The sequence below is a fragment of the Furipterus horrens genome, unplaced genomic scaffold, assembly GCF_987537825.1.
Source record: "Furipterus horrens unplaced genomic scaffold, mFurHor1.1.pri manual_scaffold_5, whole genome shotgun sequence".
NCBI classification, from domain to species: Eukaryota; Metazoa; Chordata; class Mammalia; order Chiroptera; family Furipteridae; genus Furipterus; species Furipterus horrens.
Window position 1 is genome coordinate 50,667,055 of NW_028327175.1, and position 10,693 is coordinate 50,677,747.

At 36.4% G+C, this 10,693-nt stretch overlaps 1 protein-coding gene across 2 annotated transcripts in view; it reads left to right on the forward strand.

The window, feature by feature from the left end:
* The window catches only part of TENT2 (terminal nucleotidyltransferase 2), a 61,155-nt gene extending 50,805 nt beyond the window's left edge, over positions 1-10,350 (forward strand). For both annotated transcript variants that reach the window (XM_090276418.1, XM_090276417.1), the window contains 3 exons: positions 5,488-5,579; positions 7,508-7,587; positions 8,927-10,350. In XM_090276418.1, coding sequence (XP_090132544.1) covers positions 5,488-5,579; positions 7,508-7,587; positions 8,927-9,001 — 247 coding nt within the window. In that variant the 3' untranslated portion in view covers positions 9,002-10,350. The remainder of the gene's footprint in view (positions 1-5,487; positions 5,580-7,507; positions 7,588-8,926) is intronic.
* The last annotated feature ends 343 nt before the right edge of the window (positions 10,351-10,693 follow it).

A 10,693-nucleotide genomic window follows, 5' to 3' on the forward strand; every position in this document is an offset into this window, starting at 1 on the left:
CCACTCACTGGGCCTTTGGCAAGAGCAGTTTCTGTAAAATAATGGGGATAAAAAGCATCATTGGTGTGGGCTGAAGGGAGAACAGGAGAATTAGATACTGATAATTTAGTGTATACAAACTCTAGAGGAATTTACATACTTCTAAAGGGGAGCACAAAAGTGGAATAGAAATTGAACAATTAAGTGGGGTTGAGTTTTTGGTTTTGTTTTTACAAATAATAAGCAGTCCATCTTGATGGCAAAATTGATGATACCAGAAGAAGACACAGTAAATTATTAAAACAGTGTACATACTTGTTTGAGTCAAGAAGAGTTGGAATTGCCCTGGTTGGGTGGCTTAGTTAGTTGTAGTGTCCTCCTGTACACCAAAAGGCTGCGGATTTGATTCCTAGTTAGGACACATACCTAGGTTGCAGGTTTGATCCCGGTCAGGGCAAATAGCGGGAGACAACCAGTTAACATCTCTCTCTCACATTGATGTTTTCTCTTTCTCTCCGCCCCTCTCTCTCCCTCTCTTCCCTTCTGCTCCCCCTCTCTCCCTTCCCCCATCCTCTCTCTAAAATCAGTAAAACTTATCTTCAGGTGAGAAATAAAAGTTTTTAAAAAGGGTTGGAATCGAGAACACAAGTTGAATAGGATCACAGATAATAATGAGAAAAAGCAGAATATGTATATGGACACAGATGCATCTATGTGGTGGGGGCTAGGGGAAATTGTCTTGATTGCTTTAGGTTTTTTTACTGAGATGAAGCATGAACATCAGCTGGGAATGGTTATGAGGGAGGATATTTGAGAACTGAGGACAAGATATGAATTGTCGTGTAGGAGAATAAAGAAACTGGAAATAAAGTATGATTGGTATGTAGTAGCATTTAGAGAGTCCTTTGAGCTAAGACATCGTGAATTTAAAGGTCAGCAGCGTTGCATCTTTTTCTTTAGGCATGTTTAGCTGCATGGGAAGGGATTGGAGTGGACAAGATTTAATTATGGTTGTGTTTCAGCCAAGTAAGTTCAGTGAAGCAAGAGCGGGGGTAGGAAAGTTGAGAAAATATACAAAGGAGGGATTTTAATAATTGATCACGGACAGAATACAGTATTCCCTCATGGGTATTACGTTCTAGATCACCCCCCCTCCGCGATAGGTGAGAATCCACGAAGTAGGAACCGTACATTTATTTTAGAATTTATATATATTTTAAGGCTTTATAAACCCTTCCTGCACACTTATAAACCATTCCCAGTCCCTTATTAACCTTTTCCACACTTTTATAAACACTACTTATGTTCTTAAACATATTCTACACTCTTAAACCTCCATTACTTTAACAACATACGTATCGTTGTCGGCAGCCGTCCGTCTCGAGAGACGATGGTGTAGCTTCTTAAGAGTCTATCTGCGACTTCCGGCCAAGATGGAGGCTTAGACGGACACGCTAGGTCTCCCTCTACAACTATAGTGGAATACAACTACTTTAAAACAAAGGATAACTAGAAATTCCAGAAAATAAAGCTACACGGAAGCCCAACATATGAAGTCATAAACCAGCGGTGCCATTTGGGCAGGTAAGAGTTAAAGAAGGCAAAGCTGTTCGCGGAGCGGCGCGGGGCGGCGAAAAATCCTGGAGGCAATCAAGCCCCTGGCGTGCCCGACTCCAATCAAGCCCCTGGCTTGCGCGACTCCGGGCGCTGGGGAGCAGCCGCAGCATCGCCTTGAACAGTGAGGCCCAGGGGGGCGGGAGGACGGATCCCGGTCTCCTAGCTGAATAACTGTGTGAATCCATCTTGGACCCCCGCCCCCACAGAAAGCACCACAGGGCGGCGAAATAGGTCGCGGACAGGCAGGCGCCGGCGGTCGCTGATTTGTGACGCGTACGAAGGCACTGCCCCCTGCCCCCGACAGCCGGCCCAGGAAAACAAAACGCATCTGTCAAAATGAGGCAGGCAACTATAGAGATCCCGGTAACACAACTCACCAGGCAGCAGATAGAGAACCTGACAGATGAACAGATAAGAAACCTGTCAGAGGCTCAGTTCTGGGCCATTGTTATCAGGTGGCTTACAGAATTCACAAAAGAGCAGGAAAAAGATATGAAAGAAGCGAAAAACTTTCATAACGAAAGGAACAAAACCACATACGAGACAGATGGTGAGGAATCCAGAGTCCATTTCAACAAACTGGAATATGGAGAAGGAACAAGCAGTCAACCAATGCAGCGAGAGGAAATGGCAAGCAACAATGAGAGGATCAGAAACCTCTGGGACAGCTATAAAAGGCCCAACATAAGAATCATTGGTTTGCCAGAGAATGAGGAAGATGAACTAGAACTTGAAAAATTGAGTGAAAATATAATAAAGGAGAACTTCCCAGACTTGGGGAAGGGAATAGACTTGCAGATCCAGGAAGCAAGGAGAGTTCCCAAGAGACTGGACCCAGGGAGAACCACTCCAAGACACATTATAATCAAAATGTCAAAAATTAAAGATAAAGAGAGAATCTTAAAAGCAGCAAGAGAGAAGAAAAGAATTATGTACAAAGGGGTCCCAATTAGACTATCAGCTGACTTCTCAAGGGAAACCCTACAGACAAGAAGGGACTGGCAAGAAATATTCAAAGTAATGAAAATCCAAAACCTACAACCACGAATACTCTATCCAGCGAAATTGTCATTCAGAATAGAAGGACAGAGAAAGTGTTTCCAGGACAAAATAAAACTGAAAGAGTTCATTAGATCCAAACCACTGTTATATGAGAAGTTAAAGGGACTGGTTTAAAAAACAGAAGCTAGGGAGATGAAACAAAGGCAAACGAAACAGGCAACGAGAGTGGAAAAGGAACTGTGGGTAAGGGAAACATAGTGGGGGGAGGCCAACAGGGAGGGGGAGTGGGGAGAGGGAGGGAGATGATATAGGAATTGGGGATCATGGTAGGAGGGAATGGAATAGACGGAGAGAGGTTGGGAGGAACTGTAAGCACAACTAATGGACATAATCTAAAAGGGGGGGACAACTGGAGGGAGGGGGCCACCGGGTGGAGGGGAGCAGAGGGAAGGGAAAGGGGCACAAATGTAATATTTTAATCAATAAAACACATTAAATCTGGAAAAAAAAAAAAAAAAAAAAAGTATCTGCACCGCCGAGAATGGCTGTGCAGTCCGACTCGGGAGTGACACGGTATCTGTCTCCTCCCGTGTTGAATCGACATCTTGCGATGACGCTGGAGTGTCCTCTCCAGTGAAGCTGAAGCTACAGAGCCTCGAGAGACGATGGTGTAGCTTCTTAAGAGTCTATCTGCACCGCCGAGAATGGCTGTGCAGTCCGACTCGGGAGTGACACGGTATCTGTCTCCTCCCGTGTGGAATCGACATCTTGCGATGACGCTGGAGTGTCCTCTCCAGTGAAGCTGAAGCTACAGAGCCTGGGCAGGGTGATATGGAGGGTCTGCTGTTGCCCATGCAGCAGACCCCCCCTCTCTTCGCAGCTGAGGGATCCAAGGGAAAGACGGAGTCAATACAGCTTGGCTTCAGGTGCGCCGCAGGAGTTGCCGGTGTTGACCACAACGTCAAACCGCCTTAGGGACTCCGGCTCCGGATTTTCTGTCGGGGTTTACTCCCTTAGCCTTTCCCCTGAAGAGGTATGCCGCAAGGCAGCGGAGGTTTTTGGAATCAGAGTTTTCCTTCTCTGATGTGCCCTGACTGGAAGATCGAACCAGCGACACTTAGCTCGCAGGCCGACGCTCAATCCACTGAGCCGAACCAGTACCTCAAAATCCTGTGATAGAGCAAAAAATCCGTGATAAATAATTAAATATAATATTTTTAAGAATCCCGCTATACAGTAAGGCTGCGATAAGTGAACTGTGTTATAGAGAGGGACTACGGTACTTCTTTTCTGTTTTGAATGCATAGTGCTATACATGAAGGATCTAAAACATCTTCCTATAACCAATGCTAACTATATTTTCTTTGACAAGCCACTTATTTTTTAAAAGCATAAATCCTGAGATATATAATTTTAAGTAACATAAAGCTATCTATGAAAAGTACAGAGTGGGACAAAAGTAGGTTTATAGTTGTGAGTATGCGAAACAGAGTTTATTCTTGTATTACTATTTATTAATTATTGCATTATTTCCCATACAAACAACTGTAAACCTACTTTTGTCACACCCTGTATTTATAAACTGTACTCTTTTTATTTTTTTAATCCTCACCCAAAGATATGTATACTGATTTTAGAGAGAAGAGAGGAAGAGAAGGGAGGGGAGGAGAACATCGATATGAGAAAGAAACATAGATCAGTTGCCTTCCATATGCACCTGGACTGGGGAGTCGAACCCACAGCCTTTTGGTGTACAGGACAACACTTCAACCAACTGAGCCAGCTGGTCAGGGCTCGAAACTCTACTCTTGATAAGAAAATGTAGAAAACCATACTTTGGGGATTCTTTTCCATGATCAAACTTAACAAGATGCAATATTTTCTTTTTTCTTGAATATTTAACATAGAATCTAACCAGTTTTCCAGAAACAAATGCCATACTAGACCCACAATTATATTCTTATGGCTTCTCTAAGAAATACAGAAAGAGTAGGGCAAGTGTTAGCCTTGGAAAGTCCCATGGGGTCTTGCTTTTCTTATTGAAATGGCAGGGGAAGCTAAGTAGGGCTGAAAAAAAATGACATCAGTTAATCTTCAAACTAATTTTTCTCGTATACAGGTTGAGTAGTCATACATGTCAGAATGATCCTTGAAGAAAGAAAATAGTACTTGTACAAAACTATTATAATTGTAAGGAAATCTTTTAAAAAACAATGTAATGTTAGTACGTACTAAAGACTAGAAAGTTTGCCTTCAGACATACAGATAAAAATTATTTTACTTCAATAAAACTTCACTATTAATTGCTACATCTATATATAATAATACATGTTTTCATGGTGTATTGTTTTCATAGAGTATTAATTTTGTTTTCTTAAACCAGCATTACTTGCTTCTATTGGAAAATATCAGAAATTTTTTACCCAAATCATACAAATAGGTATGTACCTGAACAAAAATTACTTAATAATATCAGAAAACAACACAAGAAAATTACCTCTTCTTAAATAAAAAATTCTTAATGGGGTATTAACAATGAATATAGTTTTTATATTTTTTGCTTACACATTCTTATTTTTTATATTTATTCAATAAACAAGTATTGAGTGCCTACTTTATACTAAACAACTAGTTGAACAGTGGAAAAATACAGAAATAATTTAGCATATTGAAGACACATCATAAAGAACAATCATCTAAAAAATTGTTAGACTATAAGTGCTTTGGGGAAAAAAGTAGAGAAGGGAAAATAGGGATTTTGTTGCTTGAGGGTTGAGGCAAGTTTCATTATTCTTTGAGAAAATCAGACTAGGCCTTACTACTGATACAATAAAAATAATAAAGGGGAAATTAAAATAGTTAACATGATTAATGTTTTTCTTCTTATAGCTGGAACAGTCAGATGATTTCAGTTCGTGAAGCCAAAGCCATTCCTAGACCTGATGGTATTGAATGGAGAAATAAATACATCTGTGTAGAAGGTAGCTTTCCCACAATGACTATCATTCAGTTATCATCATGGTTCTAAGAGAATTACTTGAATAATTTCATTTTATATTGTTATAAAGTAATAAGTTTATGTTCTGAAATGGTTTACGAGTCTTTTAGCTATAAGATTTTAATTCAATTTTTTAACTTTATTGTTTACACTATTATAGGTGTTTCCACCATCCTCCCCCCACCCTTTGCCCACCTCCAAAATAATTTTAAATTCTCTATTTGTAGGAAATAACAAACATGAATTTAGGTGTTTAGTGTTTCCAGTTGATAAGATTTGAGCAGTCTTTATGCATCTCTCCTGCTTGTAGCTGATGGAAACTTAATTTCATGACTTACAGGTGGAAGAAAATATCTTCATGTGATGATTCTCGGATTGAAATAAAACCAATACTTTTACTTAAAATATTGATTCCTAACACAAGCTAGATTTTTATGAATAGAAATTGATTTTACTTTAAAAATTAAATGCTCTGAAGTATTGTTATCTAAAATTAATTTACATGTAGTTGAATATTTCTTTGAGTCAGTGAGAAACTGACTTCAAAAGGCAAAATTGTTCTCACAGGTGCCAAGTTGATGACTTTTTTAAATTTTGAGGTAAAAAATAAAGGGTTAAGATTCAGCATTTGTAGGAAAACATCAAATTTAGAATATTTTAACATTGGATTATATACCACATCTTACGAATTTATGAATATGTAGTGAATCTGCTTTGGTGTTTGGGCACTAAATTGCACAGTGGTATATATTGTATTATTTTAGTTACTTGTGTTCTTTTGAATATTAAACAGTGTTATAAAGTGCTGTGCTAGATGTGATCTGATAACTTGACATATGGCATTCTATTGAAAAAACAGTGCTGTGACAATAAACTCCTTTTTAAAATAGCCCTTCTAAGCAATAAAAAATAAACAAAAGGAGTTTTTAAAATTATGGGCCTGCTTAGGTTGAATGACAAATCTAGTTAACTGCTCTGTCAGATTTCACACTCCTCCCAGGTAACTTTCCTCTTTACTATAGTAACTTCATTCTCAGCTTTAAGGCACACATAACACATAGTTCTTCTTAGCCTTGAAACATTCTTTTGACTTGATCCTACTGACTTCCCTAAGTACTTCTTGTTCTCTTTTTCAGTGCCAAAATTCTTCAACTCAAGTAATTTTTACCTCCTATGGTATTATTTCAGCTATCCATCTCTTATTCCTATTGCCTTTAGTTTGCCTCCTTTTCTCACTGTCATCTTCAGTTTCCTTGTCTTCTCTATGTGGACTCTTACCTCTTATCTTGTGGGTGAAGGGTGAGTTGGGTCAGGTTGAAGATGCTGTTCTCTAAAACTCTTCCTGTCCTCTCTACTTAGCTATCCCGTTTTTCTCTCTTCTTTCACTGCCAAATTTGTCATACAAGTTACTGTTCTCACTGAATCTTTTCCTAAACCATCTATTCACACCATAACTCTCTGCACTGTCTTCTATCCTCACCAGTCTTAAGCCTCTACTTTCAAAGGTATTGACCTTTCTCCTGCTTGACAAATCAGTGGTTTTTTAAATTAAAATTAAATTTAAAATTACTTTTCTGTGATATTTGACATTGATCACTTCTCTTGGATATAGTGCTTTATTCTTTTTGAAACCTTTAATTCTTTAACTTATTTTTATTCCCTAAAGGGTAGGTTTTGACCCTCTGCAATTCTTTAGAAATCTTATCCACTTTTATGATTCAGATTTAACACACTTAGGTTTATGACTTATTTTTTTAGTTCTCCTCTCACTTGCATTCTTTCTGCCTTATTAGACAGTCCATAGTTATATAAACGATCTTCAATATGCATAAATCTAATATTTGGCTAAATTAAAAAATTGAAGCTCCCATTTTAGTAATTTTTTGTTTGTATGTGCATTTAACATTGCAGAACCTTTTGATGGAACAAATACAGCCAGAGCTGTACATGAAAAGCAGAAGTTTGACATGATAAAGGATCAATTTTTAAAGGTAAAACAGTGCATCAGATTAAACCTTAAAAACATTAGAGCACTAGTGTACTTTGAAAATGAAATACATATGTAATAGGACAGAATAGCTCTGGTTTTTGTGTTGTGAAGCCATTAATGTGGCACAACAGGAAATTTATTACTTGAGTTTAGGTATACTTTCCTTTTAGAGAGATCTGGCTCTGTTTCATTCATGTGGCTTTCCTGTTCATGGAAATAAGCATTTCCATAATGACTTTCTAAACTCTCAAAATGAGTGACTAAAGCCTGATGGACTTCTTTCCTCCTAAAATATTGGGGGACTTATTGTAGCATTAAAAGGAAGCTGATGTCAGTCATATATAGAAATATATATACATACATGTCCATATATACTGTTGTTTATTTCTTAGCTCTTTAATCCACATTATGAACTTATTCAGAAGTAATTTTGCTAGGTGGGTTTCTGTCTTCAAGGAATTCCACATTACAGTGTAGAAGGAGACTGATAGAAATATATACTATGAGTCATGCAGGAGAAATGCTTCATAGGGGAAAAAGATCAGCAAACTGTGAAGATCATTTTATAGGCATAATTTTTCATTATCAAGACCTATAATGAACTTCATTTGATGATAATTAAAAATGTAAGTATATCATATTGCAAGCTGTTCTTCAGATTAGGCTCTCTCAATTGTCAGCCAGAATAGAAAAATTTAAATAAATGGAATTCTGCAGGACAAAACAAATATTCAAGAGGGAAGATTTTTATCTGTCAGATTAAATTGAGAACTCAAAAACAGCATTGCTTACATTGCTGTTCTTATTTATGGGTGAGCTTCCTTCAGTTCTTTTTTTTTTTCCTTACCAATTCTACTTGTCTTTTCTAGAGGCATATAAAAAGTGTTTTATTACAGATTTACTGTCTCCTTCATAAATACTATTTTTAATTGAAAAAGCTTACTGGATGCCAAATAGTCAATAAGATACTGAAGTGGCCTTCCCTTACTCTCTCAAACCCATAGGTTTTGTTTTAATTACCTGTACTTTGCTCTTTTAGATGAAATTATTTAAATTTGTGAATAAATGTTAATATTGTCAATTGGATATTTTTGTACCACCTATACGTCCATTTCTTTATTAATGAATTGAAGTCATCCATGCAGATATAGAGTTTTTAAATAATATTTTCTGATGACAGAAACAATACTTGTAATTGTGTTAAAAACTTGGGAGATAAAAACACAAAGAAGAAAAAAATCACCTCAAATTTTACAACCTAGAGAGAACTACTATTAACATTTTATTAACTCCCCTTTCAGTCTTTGTTCTGTATATAATAATTTTCCTTTCTCTCACAGTCATGGCACAGATTGAAAAACAAAAAAGATTTGAACAGTATACTACCTTTAAGAGCTGCTGTCCTGAAAAGATGACTGGCCTCTATTTCTTAATAAATTCTTCTGAGAAATAAAGAACAGTAGTAACACCATCATGCATTTTATTTACCTCCATCATAGATTCTTTTCATTGTTCTTGTTTTCATGTTTTTTTTAAGAGGACATACTTATATAAAGATTGCATATTTTACTATGACATTTCCTAATAAAACCCTTTGATTTAAAGATGTATTTTTGAAAATGTTTACATTGATGTTTAGTAATATTATGGCATGAATTTTCAGGCAATCAGATAAAATATTTTTGGGGGAATTATCTGAACAAATAAAAGGTTTTTGATATAACTTCAATTAATTGTACCACATGCTAGTACTGAAGAGATTCGTGGAATTTTGGGAAGTGTAATCTATAGTAGATAGTTTGTTGCCTGTCTGTTCTAGGAAAGTGAAGATTCAAGTCAGTTATTCAGTTACTTGAAGTAAAATGGAATCTTATTTCAATGAAATCACTGCAGAGGCATGAAATACTGGACAACTGCCTTAAGTCTTCACTTGACTCACCAGAATAGAGGCTTTGGGTGTGTCTGTATTAGCATTTCATTAGTACCTCACATGCTTTTGATGTACTTTTGAGATTGTTTTAAATTTTTTGTAACAAAAATACCTTTTGCACTGTAAGTAAGCTGAATACTAACTCTGTATTGTACAGCAGTTAGTTAATTGTTTAAAAAAGTTAGTTCAGTATAGGCATTTTGAAAAAATTACATCTCCTGTGCTTTATGGTAACTCAGTGCAATAAGCACTTTAGCTTTACTTCTCATTTTCGTGCTTTTATTTTCCCTGTGACACGAAGCAACAAATCTAAAGATCAAAGTTGAGATTACAACCTAATGATCGTATCAGATTTTTTTCTGCGTACAGTTATAGGATTGTAATCTAAACCGGAATATTTAGGCAGTAAGCCTCTATAAAATGTTTTAGGGTAAGACATATTATTATTATAATAAAGGCTTAATGTTTGTGAAGGTATCTTTTTTAGTGTTTCTTTTCTACATGAAGAATAGTGGTGGCTGCTGAAAAAGCTACAGTGTTTATTAAGGTTGTTTTGGGTTATGTAAATATTTGTAAGTTGATCAGTGACTGTACATTTAAATAAGAAAAGTAATCTTGGAAACAGTTTTAACTTTTTCAAAAGGACTCTACAACTTATTTTAGACCTACTGTAGCACAGTTTATACCTCTAATGTATTTGAGGGGTTTTTTGCAGACCAATTCAAATGCTAAGACTTGCTTTTCTTTGACTTGTAAAAGGTGCATATTTTTATTTTCTTTCTTAAGTTTAAAGTTTTGTATTATGTCAAATGGAATAAAATTTATATATGGAAATTGTTTATGTGTGTGTTTTGTGTGTGTGTGTGTGTGTGTGTAAGTCTTTATTTTTGAGGTTATTTTGCTTGATTATTTTGCTTATACAAAGTGTCTTGGAATCAGGTCCATTGAGCCAGCTAACAACATTAACACCCTATTTCTCTGACATTAGTGGGAATGAAGCTTTCTATGTAGGTGAATCTTTTTAGATTACTGATGGTTAACAATTAAGCTTTATATATTATATTCCTTTTCTTGGAAATTTTCTTAAAGTGTATCATACACTGTGCAACACTCTTCTTTATCAGAATGTTTTGAATATAGTTAATATTCTAATGATGACTCCAGGTAATCATTAGAA